At 35.4% G+C, this 22,179-nt stretch overlaps 2 protein-coding genes across 3 annotated transcripts in view; one reads left to right on the forward strand and one right to left on the reverse strand.

Moving 5' to 3' along the window:
• FGF14 (fibroblast growth factor 14) overlaps positions 1–9,394 on the forward strand; it is a 686,839-nt gene extending 677,445 nt beyond the window's left edge. For both annotated transcript variants that reach the window (XM_037800215.1, XM_037800216.1), the window contains exons 4-5: positions 4,712–4,910; positions 8,257–9,394. In XM_037800215.1, the coding sequence (XP_037656143.1) occupies positions 4,712–4,910; positions 8,257–8,393 (336 nt within the window). In that variant the 3' untranslated portion in view covers positions 8,394–9,394. The remainder of the gene's footprint in view (positions 1–4,711; positions 4,911–8,256) is intronic.
• Positions 9,395–14,136: 4,742 nt separating this feature from the next.
• The window catches only part of ITGBL1 (integrin subunit beta like 1), a 252,793-nt gene continuing 244,750 nt past the window's right edge, over positions 14,137–22,179 (reverse strand). Inside the window, exons 10-11 of the mRNA XM_037800214.1 lie at positions 16,651–16,764; positions 14,137–15,585 (exon numbers count right to left, since the gene is read on the reverse strand). Of these exons, the coding sequence (XP_037656142.1) occupies positions 15,494–15,585; positions 16,651–16,764 (206 nt within the window). The 3' untranslated portion in view covers positions 14,137–15,493. The remainder of the gene's footprint in view (positions 15,586–16,650; positions 16,765–22,179) is intronic.

A 22,179-nucleotide genomic window follows, 5' to 3' on the forward strand; every position in this document is an offset into this window, starting at 1 on the left:
TCTATTTGTATTCTTGCTTTCAGTTCTTTCAAATACATATCTAGTATTGCTGGATCATATGGCAATTTTATACTTAGCTTCCTGGGGAACACCAGACTGTCCTCCAGAGGGCTGCACAATTCTACTTCCTTTCTCCAGCACTTGTAGTTTTCTGGTTATTTTTTTAACAGTTTTATTCACACACCATACAATCCACCCAAAGTGTACAGTCAGTGGCTCCTGGTATAATCACATAGTTATGAATTCATCACTGTAAACTATATGAGAACATTCCCATTTCTTCTGAAAAGAAATAAACAAACAGAAAAATCCATACCCCTTCCTTACATCTCCCTATTATTGATATTTAGTTTTGGTGTAGTGCCTTTGTTGCAACTAATAAAAGAATATTACAGTGTTACTGTTAACTATAGACCTTAGTTTGCATTATGTGTATTTTTCCCATATACCATCCCATTTTAACACCTTGTCATAGTGACATACATTTGTTCTCATTCATGTTAAAAAAAGGTGTACAGAATGTTTAACAAGGTTGATTATAAAAGTTCAGAAATGGATCACATAATACTATGTTATAGTAGTACAATATTGTAAGAATAATGAACAAAGCTGAGAGTGAGTATGGTTGAAAGAGGGAGACTAGGAGCATGTATACCAGAAGGAAAGCTAAAGGATAAAAACTGGGACTGTATACCTTAGCAAGTCCTAGAGTAGATGATGACGAAGGTTAATTGTACAAATATAAAGATATGCTTTTATATCAAGAACCATGTGGTGAACAGCTACTCATTTTCCCATCATTTCCCAACACTTTTTGTCTTTGTCCCCAACACTGAGCCTGATTTTCAAGGACCATGTATTCTCAGTGTGCCACCATTATGCCAGCCTGCTTCACTCCTGCATCTGCCCGGTCATTATAGGCATTTGAGTTTGTGGCCCCTGCTGTACACATGATTCCTGGAGATCTCATTAATTCCAATTATTTCAAGTTCCAATTATATGATAATGACGTTTTAATCCAATCTGTCTCCTTATAGTATGTCATAGGGCTCAAACACAAAACTATGGCTATTAATTGTACAACTAATAACATTTTGTTTATGTTGGTCAATGTCAGCTTAATAGATCCCTTGGAAGAAAAATGCCTTTTAGAAGTTAGTGCCAGGGAAAAGAAAAGCTATTCTTTCTTGAGTGATATTTATGTGACATATAGTCTTTCTTTTCTTGTCTTGGCTGCCAGGAAGTTCAGAACCCCATTTAAAAATTAATCATTTTTGTGCTCTTGATTCCCTATTTATTATATTAATACTGATTACTAAAGTTTACAGATTCACATGTTATATAAAAATATTCAAGTCCATTTCACAATAGATTAGGCTTAAATAATTTAGTCTATGTTTTAACTTCTCAAATTCATCCTCTATATTGACAACAAATTTGTATTTGTAAAATACACATCAAACTACATCACTATCTCCTTGCTTATTCAAGAATTCCACATCTTCCCTTGCTTACAAGGGGTCTAACTTCCCTAGTATTGTGGATAAGACCCTTTATCACCTTTCTTTAACCTACCTTCCATCCACATTTATTCCCCACTTCTGCCGTACAAATCCTACATCTCAGTTATAGACTAATCCTAATTTTCCAGATGCACCATGACATTTCTTACCTCTTGTCCTTCACAATGCCATTTATTCTACTTGTAATCCCTGTAGTATGTGGAGGGTAAGTCTACTATAAATATTACATTGTACTATCATTGTTTTTGACATGCAAAATTCTTCTAGTGAATCTTATTAAGTACCTTGTGTTTAGCCCAATATCTGATATAAAACCATGCTCACTGACCATATCATTTAACTGGATTTGGGTTTGTTAAAACCTTGATAGAACTGAAATAACTGGCACAGGTATATTTTTCCCTATAAATAATGGGGATTTTTAAGGGTGATTATAGAGCTCTTAGTACACCTGTAACATGTGTTAATTCACTAAACCTCACAAGTGCCCCATTATCCTATTATTTTTATCCCCATTTTAGAGATGAGTAAACTGAAACCGAGAGAGATTAAGTAATTTTCCTGATGTTGTACATCAAGAAAAGAATGGGACTAGGGTTTGAACCCAAGCAGTCTGGCTCCACAGATAGTGGTTCTTAATCACTGCCCCACTGCCTTTCATTTAAACTCCGAAAGTATAGTTATCACTATGACACCAAAGGAGTGGTAATTAACCTCAACTCTCATTAGTACTATCTGCTCTCCTAAAACAACTGAGATTATTTTGGGCTCCAATATTTGAGGAGCAGATTAAGATATTGAAATGTCTAGAGAAATCTAAAAAACTGTATTAGACAACAGCACTTTTGAATATAGTGGGTGTATATGGTGTGTGTGGTGTTTAAGATTTTTGGCCAGGAATAAAGAAGACTGAAAGTGTACCAACAAGTCTCAGTTATGGTTTATATTACACTGTGCTCCATAATGAGTAACCAACGTCTTATCTCTTTGTCCTAGAAGGTGTAGTTTCAACCAGTATGTTAAATTTATTAAACTTTTTGGAGATAAGTCATATGATAGAATTCCATTTCCTTATCTTCACCAAAAATTTGTGAACCTGTACCATTTTATCAGTCTTTCCTCTGAGCCATGACCTGGAGATTGACTTAGCAGAACTGTCATTTATTAGTCGGAGAGCTAATAGGGGGCATTTGGAGAAATAAAACACAGAGGAAGGCCAGAGCACTTATTTGGGTGAGATCTTATGCAAACCTGAGGTAGCATCATCTAAATGAAATTCAGCTCTAAATAAATTCCTTGGTGCGGAGGGTGAGGCATGGAGTTTAAGGTGGGGCATGGGGGGTTATTTTAATCTCAACAGATTAATCACTGATATTATAGATGATACATTTTACCCATGAAGAAACAAACTGAAACCTCAAAGTAAAGACAATCAGCTTGCCCAGAAACGAGCCACTCAGAGCTACTACCTACTAGTATCTCTGTCATCTTTCTCACTAATAAAACATGTTCCTTTTGCAAAGCTATTAATTCTCAGTGAATTAGAGTTTCTGGGGCATGCTGAATAAATTGTGTGATGGTAACACAATATTGTGAATGTAATCAACACCACTGAATTATATATCTGAATGTGGTTAAAAGGGGAAATTTTAGGTAGTATTTATGTTGCTAGAATAAAAATTAATTAAAAAAAATTCCACAGGGCTGTAAAACACAAGCAATGAACTCTAATGTAAACTCTGGAGTATAGTTAATAGTACTATTATAGTAGTATTCCCTCATTAATTGTAACAAAAGTCCCACAGGGAAGCAAAATGGCAAAAACAGGGGTGGGTATATGGGAACTCTGTGTTTTCAGCATGATCTTTCTAAAAACCTACAAACCTATAAAAAATTAAATAAATAAGTAAATAAATAATTGTGTCTTACAATAGACACCATTTGATAACACACAATATGGAAAATATATTTAAAAAAGTTTCTACACACAATAATGTCACATTCCGTACTACAGTTAGCACAACTTCAACTCTCAGAGATTTTAATTTTTAACTCCTAAGGAGTCCGTGTTTTTCAGAATGTGTGTAGTAAGTAATTGTCTGACAAGAAAAAGAAAAGCAATTGTTTTCTCCAGTCATAAAATCTATTCAGGTGAAAAGAAAATTTGGGTATATTTTGGCAAGCACAGTGATGAATTTTTAAAGATCAATGACAAAACTCTCTTTGCATCCATATAGAAAGCCTATAGAATAGAATAGTTTTGACCTTATTTAACACAGTCACAAAAACTAGTTAAAGGGCTTCCATGGTCTATAACTGGGAAGGTTGGGTTTTCTAATGATTTTTTTTCATAAGGAGCTAACAGAAATGCATATGTAGGTTGCACCTTATGAATTTATCCTTATTAATAATCCTGGTATTATCCATCCCAAAATATGAATTTTTAGAAGTACATGAAAGTCATCTATGATCACTTACGTTATTATTAAATAATCATAAAATAGTAAGCTTTGTGCTATTCATCAATCAATGAAGATCACTGCATTGAGTCTGATGATATCTAATACATTTTACTGTTTCCAAAATGCTGTGTGCTTTACAGTCAGGTTGTCAATAAGCCCTCAACCTTGGCATTAGGTAATTATTTTTAGTTCCTGTCACAACCAGCTAACATGACGCCTGGCCTCAGCTGATTCTACAATAGTAGCTCTGAGTGGCTAGTCTGTAAGCCCGCTGATTATCATGGTTTTACTTTGAGGTTTCTGTTTGGTTCTTCATGGGTAAAATGATTTATCTATAATATCAGTGATTTAGTTAACAAGTATCAAATGTCAATATGTCATGCACTTATTCCTATGGAAAGTTTTAAACTCGAATAGAGAGCACTTTAATGCACACTTTATAGTTCAGTTGATTGCATTCCACTCAAGTGAATACTATTAAAAATTTGTCATTTACTCTATTTTCTTATTAAAGGACATTCATACATTTTGCCTATATATATGTCCCAAAGTAACAAATTCTTCTCTGTTCACTGTATATGAAAAAAAAGGTACCCACAATCACTGTGTGTAGAAAGAGGTATGTCTGACCATCCCTTTCAAAGTCCTGGTTCATTCACCAACAGTGGATGAGTTTCTAGACTAATGCCTTCCTCTAACTTTCTTTTCATTCTTTTCTCCTGACAGGAACTTTTTACCCCTGAATGCAAGTTTAAAGAATCTGTTTTTGAAAACTATTATGTTATCTACTCATCCATGCTGTACAGACAACAGGAATCTGGTAGAGCCTGGTTTTTGGGATTGAATAAGGAAGGGCAAGTTATGAAAGGAAACAGAGTAAAGAAAACAAAACCAGCAGCTCATTTTCTACCCAAGCCATTGGAAGGTGAGTGTTATGTGCCCTCTATATTTATCATATTTATTATAAGTTTTATCTTTCACACAGACAACTTTGTCAGGGACCATCACGGAATGCTGAAAATGTCCTTTATCATGATTGGTGCTGGTTGCATAAGCGTCTCCTTAAGCTGTGCATTTAAAATTTGTACAGTTTATGCACTTTACTGTCTAATATCTTAAAATTAAGTTTTGATTAAATAAAAATAGACCAAACTAAAAAATTTAAATATGAAATATAATAAAAGATTTTAAATACAGAAAAAACTTCCTCTCTGCTCTCAAATCCTCATTGTCCCAACCACTGTAGCTCTGAAATAATTGTAATTAATTTAAATTTTTTAAAACCTGTGGTAATATTTACAAATCTGTGATGATAGACATATCAGAAAAAGTTTTCAGTATTACAAAATTGAAAGTATTTGCCTATTTTGATGTTAGCCAGGTGAAAATAACTCACATACTTGTGAATTATTAAAACTGTAGAAATGAAGGAATAATAACTTGACCGTTAAGGAACTTATTGATGTTACACACCTCCCTTCCAACCTACATATTTGTTTGCCATATTCAGTTGTGGCACTACCTGCTTATGCTAAAAATAATTTATATGCATTCACATGTAGACACGGGAGGTTTACATTTACGTTGATCAGATTATTGGAGAGTGGTTTAGAAAAGTTTTGTTAATTAAAAACAAAACTTTCTCATCAATGATTCTTCAAGAAGTGTAATGTACTTTTATCTATGTAACATTTGTTTGAGAACTATAAAGAATTGATTTTGAGGCTTTCAAGAGTGTTTTCTATTCTAATACTTTTGTTTACTTTGTTGCAGAAAGTGAAATCCACAATAACTGAATAAACTTTTTATCTAAACTAGCTCAGACAGTTCTATTTTCATTTTTTTGTTTGTTTCTGCAAGAAAATTTTGGTCATTAAGAGAAAATACATATTGGTTTTTATCATCCATATTCTTCTATATAGGAATAAAATAATTTTATCTATTTTATTTATTTTAAATTTTATCTATGTTATCTATTTTAAAATAAGATTATTTATTTATTCTTCCATATAGGAATAAGATAATGTTAAGTTTTGGACAGTTAATTCTTATTCCTGAGTGTATATTTTTCTTGCTTTGTCTATTTGGAAAACCACACTAGTTGGTTAATCCCATCTATATAATGTCGATGACGTTGATTTACACTTTAATTAAATTTGCCTCTAGCTAAATTCATTGAAACAATTAGCCAGCAAGATCCATGTAGGAATAGATAGATTATGCCAGAGTTTGAAATATGAGTGGATTAATTATCATTATATGGTAGGTCATAAGGAAAATTAGAGTAGGAAGAAATTAGAGGGTTTCTTTGTTCTTCCTAAATAACACATCCATGATTTGACTTCATAAATAAATTTTGAGACCACAGTCCACCAATATTGAAACGCAAATGAAAATTGAAAAGAAAACTTGGTACATAGCGGTTCTACAAAGATCTTGGTTTATTTGCCAACTCTCTTTGCCACTTTCTATTTTCATTTTGAACATTGGCAGTTAAGAATTGGCTATGTTTCTAAAACCTTACTCTTAGCTGCATGAAAATAATGAAAACCAAAAGTACCATCAGGACCTTATATCACACGACTGAAACAAAGTTTAGAAATCAACTATTTTCCATATCCTGCAGACAGGATATCCTGTATATTTTGTATATTTCAGACTCTAAAGGTGTGGTACAAGGATATCACTTGTATTTTAGTCATACGTTGAGCTGTAGTATATGTATGTGTATGTATGCATGAGGAGACGGAAACAATATTTTCACTGTGTTTTCAAATAATTAGCAGATAGAAGTACTCTAAACACAATTAAGTGTACTCTAATGACAGTGATTAGCACATAGAATACTTGACAGAAGACATTTAATTTCAAACTTTCACTACTCACAAAGAATATAAATTATATCATTGGAAATGATACAACAAATTAGGTAATTGATTAATTATTGATGCTCTAAGGCATCCATATCTCTTAAACAACTTCACAGTGTAGACAATCCAGGTCAGTTATTTGATTCTATTTCCTTCTAATTTAATGAATAGTGGGAGTGCAATATTGGAATAGCCTTCATAGATATCGATTATTCCCTTTTACTACCTTGCTAAGTAATTTAATATAGCCCTGTGTACATATTCACTTTCAATATTTATTTTCAAATACGTGTACTGCTGAAAAATCACAGGATGCATTGATGCAAAAGGTAAAATTCTATTGCTTTGATCAGAGAGAATGCTTATAATAATCCATCTTAACTAAATATAAGGGTTCTTCGTAAAATATCTTTAAGTTTTCAAAACCTAAAAAGCAAGTTGGGCAGCTCTAATTCATGCATATTCCATATGGCAGATGACTTTAACTCAGCTAGTTTTCCTCAAGCATCGGTCACTCTTGAATGTCCTTTCCTAGGGTTTCCTAGAATCATTTTCTAAAAAGCCACATGAACAATTGTGATTAATTATGTCACCAGGTATTATTCAGACAACTCCTCAGTGCTTACTCAGACATCAGTCTCAGATGCCCTCTTGCTATACTGTGCTTATGTCTTATATGGCATCAATTCTTAGAATTGTATGGATTTATTAAAAAACGAAGCATAAAAAATATAAAATGCCACACAGTTGCTTTCAGTGGGTTAAGGGTCTCTTTCCGTGATTATGGGAGAGGAAATCTAAACAGTGACCAGCAGAAGGCCTGGCTGAAGGAAAGCGAGTTCTTTGGTATGCTTTGGATAGCCTTGAAGTTGTTACTAATGTCACCATGTTGCCTTTGAACCTCTTTAGAGAAAAATAATTTAATGATCTACAGTGTGAACACCTAGTCAAAAAGTTTAATTGGAATCAGTGGCTCAAGTGTCAATATTAGTGTGCAGCAGAAGGGAAGTCTGAGTTTTCACTGCAGTGCAAGGAGGAATTGGTTAAACACTTGCCATTCTGATATAGCTTCGGTGGGTCTTTGTGTGTTAGATATCATAAGCCCACAGAGAGGCCATGGCTCCTATTTAAACCCTCTCTTCTAGACAAAATCTTGCACAGCCTTGTAAATCTATCAGCTTGATATGCCAAAGAACGTGGAGGAAGTAATGTTTTCTGCTTGTGGGCTAGAAATTACTGCTTTAAAACAGGAATTCCCTCTCAACAGAATTTCTTTATTTCAGATAAAACAGGAATGGTCACACTATGGATGTTTCTGTGTGTACTGATAGGCCATTCTTGAATCTAACCAAATAATGTTTCCTTTTCCTTCTTTCTTCACGCCTTCCTTCCTGTAACTAGTTGCCATGTACCGAGAACCATCTTTGCACGATGTTGGAGAAACAGTCCCGAAGCCTGGGGTGACCCCAAGTAAAAGCACAAGTGCGTCTGCAATAATGAATGGAGGCAAACCAGTGAGCAAGAGTAAGACAACATAGCCAGATCTTCACAGGTGTTGTGACTTATTCGTCCTGAGCACAGTTGAGTGATTTATCCTTACCAGACATTCCTGCTCCTGTGGCTGAGGAGCAGCTGGAAGTAAGCAAATGCTTGCTCTTTGCTGTCTCAGAACTTCCTTGTTGCAAGTGGATAAATCTCAACCTGTTGCACCCCCCACAACAAGAAGACACCTGGATAACCAGCTAAACTCAGACCATGGAATGCCCTACCAGATATGGAATGCCTTTTTAATATCTTTTCTGTGACTGTGACACTTCATGTGAATGACATACTTCACAAGTACACTTGATACCTTGCCTGCTGACAGTTGCCCATAATCATTTTTGAGTCCTGTTTCAGCGAAATCCATGTGTTTAAGTTCAGTTTTGTAGCATACAACTAATATTGAGTAATTTCTAGTTAGACGCTGTAAACCTGTGCTATTATGGATTTCTCTTTTTCCCATTTTTACAGGGCTGCTCGCTCCCCTGTCTGTGACCTTTTGCAGGGATTGTGTCCTCTAAATCTTAAATGTTGCAGTTGGCTTAGGTTGGAGAGCAATCAGGGAATCAGGAAGCCTTCTAAACCTATTATTACAAGTCACACCTATAAAGATTAATATTGTTGTCTCTGGCTCACACTATCGATTAAACACACATATACGCTTATCCAGTAGCAGATAATGTGCCCAAGGTTGGCATGGCTGGGGTGGGAAATGGGTCAAACACAATCCATGGGAAGCTCTCTCTCTGATACGTGTTTGGCATCCCCTAAAGTTTCTTTGTGTGTGTGTGTTTTATACATATCACAAGCTTACTGGTAATGGTAACATTTGCCTTGCCCAGCGAGCAAGACCCACTGGTTTTTGGGAAAGTGGGTCCAAAGAACTCTGTAGGCCTTGTAGGCCTGATTAAGGTTCATTTTTCATCAACTAATCCTCATTTGGGAGAAAAAAAAAAAAAAAAAAAAAGACAGAAAACCCAATAATCACAACCTACAAGAATTGTGCTACCTAAATCCATTTCAGACATACTCCTTCCTGTTTTTAACGAACTGAACTCAATGCCATCCCTGGTTTGGCTGCGTTCCACTCATACTCAGCAGCGCATGGGCAAGGCGGCTGTTGTGTTCTTTTCTGCAGCAGCAATGCAAACGTTAGTTATAAATTAGACTTTAATATTTTTGGTGTTTAATGACAAGTTTTTAAACTGGGCATATTAGGAAAAAAGTATTTTTTTTAGCTCAGCATGCTGAGTCCGGTACTGTGTATTTCACCAGTACATACCGCTAACTCAGCCCTTTGGGGCCCCTGTTGCCCAGTGACTGGGTTAGAGGTGCCTTGCCATGATCTCAGAAAACAGTCTGTTGAATTACTATAGATTAAAAAAAAAATTTTAAAGGCAAATCAACATATTCAAACATCAGGTATTTGGTCCATTCAATTTATTTCCTTTTGTTTTAATTTACTTTCTTAATTTTCTCTTTAATACTGCCGACCTCTGAGCTTAGTGAAGACAACTAAGAAAGGCCGTGAATAGTTGACTACACAGTGAAGATACCATGCAGAATGTTCACTTTTGGAGATAAAGAGTTTCAAAATATTTAATACTAAACTGCTGGGAAATATATTTGTTAATTCTGTGTATACTTAATAAAATTCAATGTTTTCTTCTCAGAAGAGTAAATTAAGACCAAACTGAACCTCATTTATGGAAAACTATATGTGGGATCAATGTACTGGCCTCTTGTTATTATTTTCATGTAGAAGGATGACCCAGTCATCACTTTTCCCCACCTGCACTGTATTTACCAGGAAATTATTTTGTCACTGCTTTCATAAATCTCCATGACAGCCCTTGCCCAGCATTTACAAATTTTGGCCTGCTTAGCTGATTAAAGATTTAGTATATACTTAACTGTTTATGCTTATTTCATTTTCATATTGGATTCCATTTTAATAAATAAAAAGTTAGCATAATGTTTGAGTAGATTTATTATTGATAATGCTTAATGACAAATACACAAAATGATTCCTTTGACAATTCTTGATTTCTTGTTACTCCATTTTAAAGCCTATTGTTTTAAGCAGGGTACGTCAAAATACATGAGATGGATTTCATTAACCAATTATTTAGGGAAGACATATCTCCCATAATATGTGGCCAAATATGAACAATTTAACTTGAAATTCTAAATAGATGGGCTTATACTGCACATGCACACACACATACACAAACAGAGACACACAGCCCTATCAAATGATCCCGTCTCTTTGTTTGCAATAATCAGTCTTCTTGCTGGTTCCATTTTCCCTTGCAAGTCTGTTTTGTTTGTTAAAATTAAGTTAAGATTTATTTTTGTAAATGGCTGAGATTTATGTAAATGTGCACCTCTGTTTTGTTTTTTTATATAGGTCGTCTAAAAGGCATTTATCCCTACGAACGGATGTCAAAATACTTTCTTCTAATATGTGTTTAGACATATTGCAGAGGGGTCCTTGTTATTTGTAATTTAATTAGATCATTTATTTTGTGTCTGGTCTCATCTGTTGCATGGGAAGAAGACAACACTGATGAACTGCATGTAGTAGAACCTGTGTATCAAGAACTGTTGGTATGTATTACTAAATTTACATACATATATGTGAAGAGTTTGTCTGCATTGTACAGTTTCTGTGTTTAATATCACTTGTATTCACAAATACAACATATTGAATAAAATATTTATATGAAGGCATATTTAAAAACATCAATCAATTTTATGTAACAAAATGGCATTGCAACACCCACGAATATAGAGAAATGTTATGTAAATAAGTTGGCAAACTCAATTCCCCCTTTTCCATGCCAAAGAAAATTTTAGCTATTTGATGATACCTCTCTCGCTTTTTTTCCGGGATAAGACTTCACCATTGTTTTCCGTCAAAAATTAAGCTTATTGTTATTAAGTGCAATCCGTCACTATTGATGTTCTGTATAGTAAATCTGATGGAATTCATTTGTATTTACAGACTATGTGTTTTGTACCTCCATGTACATGTGTCATCAATTGTATTGAGTCTCTATAATATCCCTTTCCTTTTGCATGCATGTCTAGTGTGGGAGGATCAGTTCTACTGATTCCCTTTGGTAGCTGATTGCTTTGCCCAGTCCCTCAACAATGCTCAGAAATATTAATTGTTCTGATGTATCTCATGGCCCCATTTTTGTTTTCTAATTAGTTTGCTTTTGAAAACGTTTTGCTAAAACTTGATTTGAAAAAATTGTAGAAGAGATGCAAATGGTCTACCTTCCTTAAAAGAGTAAAATGGAACTGAGCATCATGTCATTTCAAATCCTGGACAATTTAGAGATGCAGTAGTGAATTGTTTCCTCATCCAGAGTTTTACTGTGGGGATGGCTTAAAGAGATCCACAATGGGCCCAAATGACTCCTGCTCCTGTCCTTCTGGGTGTTTGCCTCTTGGACAGTAAGCAGTTTCTTTCTCACACTTAGCCATGTGCTTAATTAAGGCCCAAAGCAGTAGTCTGTTTTTAAGGGTAACCAGTATCAGATTTGGTATTCTTAAAAGAAAAATGAAAATGAAAATGAAAAAACTTCTTGTTTGCATGTTCTTTAAGTTAGACATGTACCAATTCATTTAAAGTTTTCTCCCTAATATCACAAATATCATTAATACCTCCCCAAGAAGGAGAGACTAGACTAAGAAATCCAGTTTTAAAGAGAAAATAATTGAGAATGATTTTCAATTTTATTTCAGAATAAGGCTATATCCAGGGAAAGCTATTGAGCTAAGCGCTCAATTGTTTTCCAAAATGCAAAGTATAAAATTGAGGATGTAAATTGTGGTACTTAAGCGTAAAATACATTTCATAATTTAGGTTTCTTAGTTTACAAGGTGATACACTGGACTTGTTTACTCTCTTGAACACCGAACAGGATTCCAAAGAAGTTTTGATAGTTGAATCAAAGCTGAGTTATATTTTAGTTATGATTTTTTTTTTCCTTTGTTGTCTTTATTATTTGTTCTAATTCTGATGTCTACTGGCAGAGATTGTGTTTGCATTTGAGGTGTCGGAGACTATTCCTTCCACTGTGCTTCTGGAATCTAGATGAGCTCAACAAGGCCAGAAAGACAATGGGGTATAATGATGTGGCTTCCCTCCTATGCTTTGAGGCCTTAGTTAAATTTATTCAGAGGTCCTTGTGGAAGGATTTCTCTATGATGGTATGCCAAACTAGCAGGATTAGTATTAACAGCACCTGAAACTTGTTACATCCTTCCCAATTGACATAATCCCACTGTAACTTAATAAAAACACTAACATGACAATTTCATCAGCATGTTTTTCCCCCATCCCTTTCAACCTTGTTCTTGCCCTGCAGTTTCTTTTCTTTTTTTTTTTTTTTTTTTTTTTACCGTGGGTTTCTGCCTTAGTAATGGAATCAAAAGTCAAAGTCACATTTAAGAAGGATGGAATTTATGTCTTTACATGTAACTATGTTTATTTTATTTTTCTAATTTAAATGTGTAAATTAAGTCACTTCTTAATAGATCTATTGATGCTTGCATTGCTAGAGTCAAAAATCACATACAGACATACACAAATTTTATAGGAAGAAGTGAAAAGAAAAATTTCTGTTGTTTTAAAAGGAAAAGCCTTCATTGGGGGTTAGGTACCATGTGACATAGGCTATGATCCAGTTTTGGTTCTATGATTTGTAATAAAATAAACCCCAGAATGTAGCTGACTGTAATGGATTTTCAATTTTGTCAAAAATTTGGATAAAGCTCTTTTTGAACTTTGACATTTTTCTTATATGAAAATATAAAAAGAGCACCATTTTTGTTGTTGCTGTTAATGACAAGAATGAGAACACTTAGAGAATTATAAGAAAAATAAGATATCCCTGAGGTTATGTGAAAAGGCCTAGGATATTAATAAGGGCAGTTTCAGTGGGCCAGAGGTTAGCAAGCAGCTGTCGAACAGCAGGCCAAATTCAGTCACCAATAAGTTGTTATATGGCCTGGCAACTCAGAATGAGTTTTTTTTTTTAACATTTTTAAAGTATTAAACAAACAATCAAATGCACAAAGAAGACTTTGCTACAGAGAGAACATGGTCCACAAAGTCTAAAATATTTAGTATCTTATAGTTAATAGCTGAGCCCTGCAAAGGAGGAACTTGAATGTCATTTGTTTTATGACAACTAGATAATGTAATGAAATCCAATGTTTGTGCATCAACAATAGGTCATCATAATTGCTACTGAACAATTTCAGTAAGTTTTTTGAGGTTTAAAATGTTTAGATAGAGAAGAGGAAAGAATATAATCTATGTTATTTCTTGACTACTTATATTTCCCTCATTCTACAAAAATGATGTGTCAATTTATCAACTGAAATACTCAGTAATAGAGATAAAGCTAATATGGTTGCATTCCTTAATCTCAGGATAGAGATACAATTTTATAAATCTATTAAAGTATGAGAACATTATTAGTACTATAAAATTTAAGATCAGCTAAATTTTTTCTTAAAATGATTTTCAATATTAAATTTTTAAGTAACTCAGTGGATGCATTTTTTCCCTTATTTTCGTGATTTGATTTATAACATCAAGCCATGACACTAGAATATTTACAACATTAAAATAAAATTTCCAAGTAAAATTTTCATCATACACAATATGGAAATGATTTGCTACATTATTCTAGGATTTTACAAAATGTAATTCACATTTAGAAAACAAAGTGGGTTTTTAAAAAACTCTAAAGGTTGCCTAAACTAATATATGTAAGTAGATCTAACTGTAAATACATACTAAAAGTCCCAATTATTGTACATTTTCATAATTCAATGTGAACTTCATACAGAGCAAAATTCACCATTAATAAAATAAATATTTGGTTTCTACCACTGATTGAATATTTGTATTACTATTTAAGCCGTATCAGTGAGATTTTGAGATTGGTGCCATTTTATCACAATATCTTTGCTTGACATCTTTGCATCACCCTACTTTTCCAATAAGAAATAATGCTTAGAAAAAGAGTCTTATAAGGGAAATGAACGCATATTTCAGGTCCATCATACACCCAATTAGGTATTGTCTTTTCTAAAAGGCCAGGTTACTGTGGAATTATTTAAATAGTGAAAAATAAGATTTCTTGTACATGTAACCCCTGCCCAATTTTACAATTGTGATCCCTTAGCTTTAGTTACCTGAAATTGATATTCCTGAATAATAATCCATTTCTTTCTCTGTTTGTTAATTATCAGTAGGTAAATATATATTGACACAGAGTGTGAACAGCTTATGTCACTATTTATTAAAAATGTTAAATTGTACATTTTTCATAACTTCTTCATCTTAAGAGAGTTGTCTTTTGTGAGATTAAAGTGAAACTAGACAAATGTTTTAATGGCTAAAAATAACCAGTCTTCCCTTGTAAAGCACCAATGGTCTGGCTTCTGCCTCGCCCCCCGCCCCTAAATTGCACATCCTGTGTATTTGCCTTCATTGCCCTTATATGGAAAGTTTGAGGGATATTAAATTATGGAAAGTTATGAACAGTAATGTTACATAGGGACATATCTTTTCCTATTTTTTGTGTAAGGATGTGCATTTCTAACGACCATATAATTCAGGGTTTCTCAAATTCATCACTATTGACATCTGAAGTCAGATCATTTATCATTGTGTGGGGCTGTCCTGTGCATCATAACATGTTTAGCAGCATCCCTGGCCTCTACCTCCTAGATGCCAGCAGCACACCTTTCCCCCATCCCTCAAGTTGTGACAGTCAAAATTGTCTGCAGACATTACCAAAATGCCCTCTGAGGAGCAAAATTGCCCTAGTTGGAAACCACTGATAGAAATTATAGAGAAAAATTTTTTCATGGTGTTATTTGCATCACAGTTTGCTTTAACTCATTTCTAATGGGTACCCAGATTTCATTCAGGCATTCAAAAATAGAAAAACATACAACAGTCTCTTTGACCTGCCCTAGTGGTGATTATACATGGCTTTCATTTCATTTATATGTTCTAATGGCCTAAAAAGAAATCAGAATCCAGTCCTATCTCATGAATTTGTTAAGGGTATTCTGTGCCAAGCCAGATTTCACAAGCGTTTCCATTCCATCCATCCCAGCATTCACAGTTTCCACAGCTACATATTCCATTCCCTGAAAAAAAAGTATATACCGGAAAGTCATTATTATGATCAAAGTTTACTGAGTTAAAATATATTATAAACAATAACTGTTCATAAGAAAAACCATTTCATTCATCTTCCACAGATTTCTTCATTGTACAGCATTCTTTACATTTTATTAAACAACCAAGAGAAATATGATCTTTCAAACAATGAATGGCATCTATTTGGTACCACCCTCTAAACAGTATTGATCAATAAGTAACTTTCCTGTATAGCTCCAGCTGGGCTTCCAGGCATATTGTCTTTTTTCCCTTAGAGAGCAAGCAATTTGTGACATGAATAAATACTAAAAAAAAAACAAACAAAAACATTAAGGCTGCTTGACATAATATGAAGCAGACCAAGTAAACAGCTAGAAGAAAAGCATTGTATATTAAGGAGGTTCATAAAGTGAATGTCTAGCTTAGTAACCCACACGGAAGTTCCTCTTTATCTTCAGCTAGAAACCGAGGAAGAACAAATACACATTTCTCTACTTCCCCTATAACTTTTCAGGTGAATGTATTTTACAACCAGTTATTAGGATTCAATAACTTAGGATACCAGTAGTTATTTATACTGCTAAGTCTTTTCATAACATTCCCCCCATTCCTGACACACACACACACACACACATACACACCATTCCCTGAAAACAACCAACACTTCAACCATCTCTGAATTACTGGCACCTAGGTCCTGTTTAAAGGTAGTCTATTCCCTACACCTTGCTCAAAGTAAAGTGGTTGTCCAGATAATTCTTTCCTCTTTTCACTATATAGATGCATAGGTGTGAGTTTGGGGGAAAGATAACTTTGTGGAAGTTTCCCAACAATCCTAGAATTTGGCTTCATTCTTTTGTATCCTTCTGTGCCTGGGAAGAATTTTAGTGCTTCTTCCCTAATGCCCACCTCCCCGTACACAGTATTGACAGATGGCCCTTGATTACATGGAAGCTCTCCTGTCCTTCAATCCCAAGCATTGTGTGGCAGGTGTAGTTCAGCTTTATTGCAAACTGTGGCCTAGAATGGTTAGAGATGGGTCTGTACTGCACCTGTACAAATGAGCCCGTCATGTTTGTCGCAGTCCCTGTCATCACAGTCACAGAGTTCCCCTGAAATATACCATTCCTGGGTGGAACAGATGCACTTTCCACAGTGACAAGAACCTGAAATCACAAAAAAAAGAATCACTCACAGTCACTGTATAACTAAAAGTTTCAGTCTAGAAAAGAACATGCACTGACAATAGGCCTCTAATAACCTCTCTTCCCAAGGTAAAAGCTTATTGAATAGCCGGTGGCTCAGAGGGGAGCTTTACTTACTGTAATTCATAAAGGTTATCCAGGAAAGGCTTCATTATGGATCTAGACAGTTGCAATTAGACTTGAGAAAATGTTCCATGGCCTAGTCTGGTTGAAATGTCAATGAGGGCAGAATGTGGCTGATTCTTACAGATAGCCTTTCAAAAAGGTGTTCAAAAATAGATTTCTTTTTTCTTAAATTGAAACATGTTTTAAAAGTGTCTGCTATTTAACAGAATCTAATAGTAAATTCTATTAAATGAGGATGCTTTTAATAATTAAAATAACCCACTAAATTATTGTACTTAGAATTGGGGGCAGGGGTGTTTGTATGATTTTCTTAAAGTAGGGACATACCTGCATAATGGGTGGCTAAATGAAGAACTGAAGGGCTAAGAATGCACACACAATCACTCACGTATATTTGACTTATCCGACTTCATCCTCAGGGTTCCCTGCCATAAGGAAGGGTAGCTCTAACCCCCTAAAATGCCTCATTCTCTATCAGGCTCAGGTTGAACCACCTTTCCCATGGCTTTGCCCATTTCGCCAACTTTATTGATGACATCTTTAAAAGCAAAGCACATACATGAATTAAATGGTCTCACAAAGAGAAGAAAGTTCTCTCAGTCTAAATATCCTTTACATGACAGGCTATAAACCTTCACATGGCAAATTACTTCTACTGCAGCAGCAGACTAGTAGGAAAGCTGGTATGTTAAAACTGAACACATACACATGCATGAAAAACACTTCCTTTCCTTGTGTTTCCTTGGTTTGGCTATACCTTCCAAATGCTTTTTCCTTCTATTAAAATATGATTATCATTAAATCTTCCAGGTCAAAATTGTTCTAAGAGAACTGGAAGTAGAAAAAAATATTTCCTTGTCTTTAACAAAATTCCAGACTTGGTAAATAAAAAATACAGTGTGGGGGAGGACCAGAATCAATCATTAATGCCTGTATGAAGCATAGTACATAAAAAACTGATTAACAACCTGAGTGCTTAAAGTGATTACAGAAAGGGAGTTATACTTATCAGGGATGTCATGAAACAAGTCATGTTCATACGTCCCAAGCTTTACACACTATGTGGTATTGCACATCATAGAAAATGGTAGGTGCCTTTTAGCTGCAAGAATCCCTAGTGGACAAATTAAACATCCATCATTCCTTGCCACACTTCTTAAGGTAAGAAAGGTTAGCCAGAGAGAATACGTTATATCCTGAGAATTGTTTCCATTTATTTTTGACTTCTTGCTTAACTACAGCGTGATTTCACTTGACTTTCCTTCGAGTCTAGACTAATTTGCATATGCTTTGGGGCAAAATCTAGAAAACTACTGTCTCTGATGAGTGACAGAGAGCCTTGTAGTTGCCCAGGACCAAGTGAACTTATTCTCCCAGGTCAGTCTGCAAGGTTTGCCTCATCTGGCATAGCAGTTCCTTATTTTACAAGTTTGTTTATCCTAGTTTAAAGACTTTCTTACAAATTTCTAGGCATGGAAAATTTCATCACTTAGCTGCTTTTTTAACAAATGGTTGGCAGATATATCTACCAACAAAGAAACCTTGTGACATTTCACTATCAAAGAGCTTTCCTTAGAAGGCACCATACTGGTTTATTTCCATGATTGAGAAAGAATAATTTGACTGATCTAAATTGTTTCTAAAATAGTATCTCCATTACTCTGAAAAATTATCTCTACAACAGAAGTAAATGATTTTATATGTTAGTGTACTTCATGCTGTTCATGTATCATTACACTTAGGATATCCTTTTTTAATAATTGTGTCACAATTCATGAACAGATCTTATATTTCATCTTTAAACTTAATTCCTGTTCCTGGAACTGTTTTAATCACTGCCCTTTCTTTTAGAATGCTTAGCTTCAAGCCGTTTTCCTAAAACTGGCATTTCCCTAAAACTGTTAATTAAGCTCAGCTAAAGTTAAAAGGGTATATATTGATAGATCATTTGACAAGTCAATTCCAGTTCCAAAATCAAAGTAACAAATATTTGGAATGAAAAATGGGGATTGAAATACTAACTCTTCTCAGTGAGCATTTTTCCCCCATTTGTGTTGTTTTTTCTTTCCTGTTTGTCAATGCTCAGTGCATCTTAGAGACAGGAAATTCTTCTACTGCTTGTGATACTAGGAATGGCATGGGATATAATAACAGCACAATGAGATAGTCGTTAGGATCTATGAGACCACCTTTCCTATAGAGACTTCTGGCGGTTTCCATCAATAACTGGGGTCAAACAGCCCCTTCTTGGAAGAGGAGAAAGCTCAGAGAGATGATTCTGTCAGACATGCATAGGCTGCCTGACTGCGAAGAGGTTCAGCTCAGCAGGCCGGGACCCATTCACACCTCTAGACCCAGTCCAGCCCTGGGAAGCCACTGGCCAAGGCTGGCAGCAGCTCTAGGACAGTAAATCCATAACCACATCACCACTAGTCTTTTACTTTTTTCCTCAATATAAGGACCCTTAAGAATGCATTGAGCCCCATTCTGTGATTTTATTGGCTTCCATTCCTGGAGAATCAGCTACATTTTCTCATTGTCTTCAGAGCATCTTTATTTCTTAAGAAGGGGGGAAATGAAATTCTTCTGCTTTCAAAGATGAGAAAATGGAAGTACAGAGAGGATAAGCCAGAGCCACATGGGCAACAACGACAGAGGTAACCTTTCAATCCAATTTCTTGTATCTACCTATCTGGGGTGCCTCTCAGAGTTAAAGCTTTCATATAGTTTTACAAATGAGTTGCTTTTTTCCTGTAGATGAGATCAGTCAGCCACACTGGGTGAGGCAATGAGAACACTGGGCTAAGGCTGGTCTTGCAAGGCATAACTTTTGCCCTTTCTCTTCTCCAGGGTGGTGGTGGGTTATACTGTGGATTTATTTGGATGATGTTTGACCCAGAAAGTATCATTGTGAGGGTCTAAGGCGAGATCTTTAATGATATATGTTTATAGCCATTGTCACACAACAGCATCTTTAAGAGTACTGGAGGTGATCATCTCGATATGGGTGGAGGTGATCAAGGTAAAAAGGTTATTGCATACTCTTTGAGCCACATAAATAAATCACCAAACAGTCAAGCAAAAATCCTATGTATTTGATCATATATTCAGCAAAGGGAGCTAAATTTAGGGGAGACTTGGCCATTCGACTCATCTCTCTTGGTTATTCATGAAAAAAATTGAGTCTAAGGGCAAGGCGCCTTTGTTAGTTGCCCTATTAATAATGTTGGAATTTCTTTTTCATTCATCAAGCCTGGCAAAATGCTGCAACCTGACATCCCAGCAGGCAGTTTTCACTATTGTACTAACTACTCCATCTGTTATGAAGGTCACAACTATGTATCTTGTTTTAAATTTTTCTATGGAGTGATTTAATGTCTTGGCTAAAATTTGTAAAGAAATAAAATGCTATTTCTTCATCGTCTCCTGAGGTGATGGTTTTATTCACAGCTCATGGGCAGTGCACATTTCAGACATGTCATTTTGTGTGGACGCACTTAGCCGTGTACTATCTGCTAAATGTGTGCCATGGTTACTTCAAGTCCCACTGCTTGTATTTACTTCCTAATCAGAAAGAAAAAAAAAAAACCCTCTAGATTTTCTTTGTGATAATCAGGGTGAGGGAGCTTTCACTGAAAAGTTTAGGAAAATTTATAGGGAATTCTAATGAGACCATGAGATCTGTCAAAAAAAAAAAAAAAAAAAAAATACATGACCACAGTCAAATAATTTGGAACATGTCTTTCTTCTGCCACCATGTTGATGATTCTTTATTTCATGAGCTCTGTGGTTCTCAGGGTGAGGTGGAAGGTGGTGCCTCAAAGGGACCAGGAATAACTGAGCTATCCGCGCTACCCTCTGTGCCTACAATAGACCACAGTTCCATGATCTCACTCTAAGTCCCTTTCTTCATCTATAACCCGGTACTGATATCTCCAGAATAGAATGGAAGTCGTCACAGCCAGCTGCTGCCAGCATTATGGACACCTATCACGAACACCAGCCTTAATAATGCAGCCTTCAAGCAGCTTTTGCATTCCCTTTGGAGTTGAAAGACTCTAAAACTCTCTGCTCATTGAAGGATAAACAGATATTTTAAGAAAAATATGCTTTCCAACCCTTCCTTGATCTCTGGATATATTTCCACCACCCAAAGCAAACTACCTGAGCAGGCATTAAGTAGAGAGAATTTTTGTTTGGTTTTGTTTTATTTCCAGGAAATGGCTTTGAGCCAATATTTAGTCACCATTTTTTTTTTTTTTTTTGGCATTTCAACATTAATGATGCCAAAAATTGAAAATTTCTCCCCAGAATACAATGAATTTAATAAGAATGTTTATTTCTTGACACAAGAACTATTCCTCTTTTGTATGAAATTCAGTTCAGGAAATGACAGATTGCCATTTACAGCACGGGTAAGCAGGGCTTTGTGCTTTTCCTGGGCTGGCAACTGAACATGGCTTAGTGAAGACCAGCTTATGGACAATTTTGGTGGTTTGATGGTGTGCCTCATAAATAGAAGCATGCAAACAAAATGGCTCATTTTAAAAATAATCAAATATAATGTTTTAATGTGAATGGGTTTTCACATTCTGTGGCGTTTCTGTGCAAGTTTATATCCTTATTCCAATGACAATGCCATTAGGGAACACCAATCAAAAGACATCAACTTTCAATCTCTGTGTTTGGATCTCTGCTTAGAAAAAAAAGCAGTCTAATTCAGAAAAACTAATCAGTGTCATATTTTCACACTCAGTACACTCTCCTCTAGCACTACCCCTGTTCTCTCCTACTTCCCCCTCGCAAATTAATTCCATGCCTACCTCCTTTCCTGCTTTTCTTCATTAATCTTTTTTTCCCCAGCTCCTATCCCTGACACCCTTTGTATCTCCCTTTCATCCTTTCTTCCTCTTTTTGGGTTCTGCCAACACAGCTTAAACCAGAAGCAGGTGTTTCCAGGAGCTGAAGCCCCCCTGAAGATAGAATTGGTGCAAGTTTTGTTTAGGGCTTGGAATTAGCTTTACTATAATGAGGGAACAAACACGGAAAAAAAAAAAAAGATTGCTTTAAACTCATTTGAGTACCACCTGATTGCTGTAAGAGCATAAAAGGATGACATAGAATTCTTTCCCGAGCACTGAAACACAAGTCCCAAACACAAAATTCCTGGAAACTAAGGGCATGGCTTTCTATTGAAATAGGCACATTTGGAGAGATTGTAAAGCCTCCTCCTTGCTCCATAGTGGCCCC

Source organism: Choloepus didactylus, chromosome 12 (genome assembly GCF_015220235.1).
Source record: "Choloepus didactylus isolate mChoDid1 chromosome 12, mChoDid1.pri, whole genome shotgun sequence".
Classification (NCBI taxonomy): domain Eukaryota; kingdom Metazoa; phylum Chordata; class Mammalia; order Pilosa; family Megalonychidae; genus Choloepus; species Choloepus didactylus.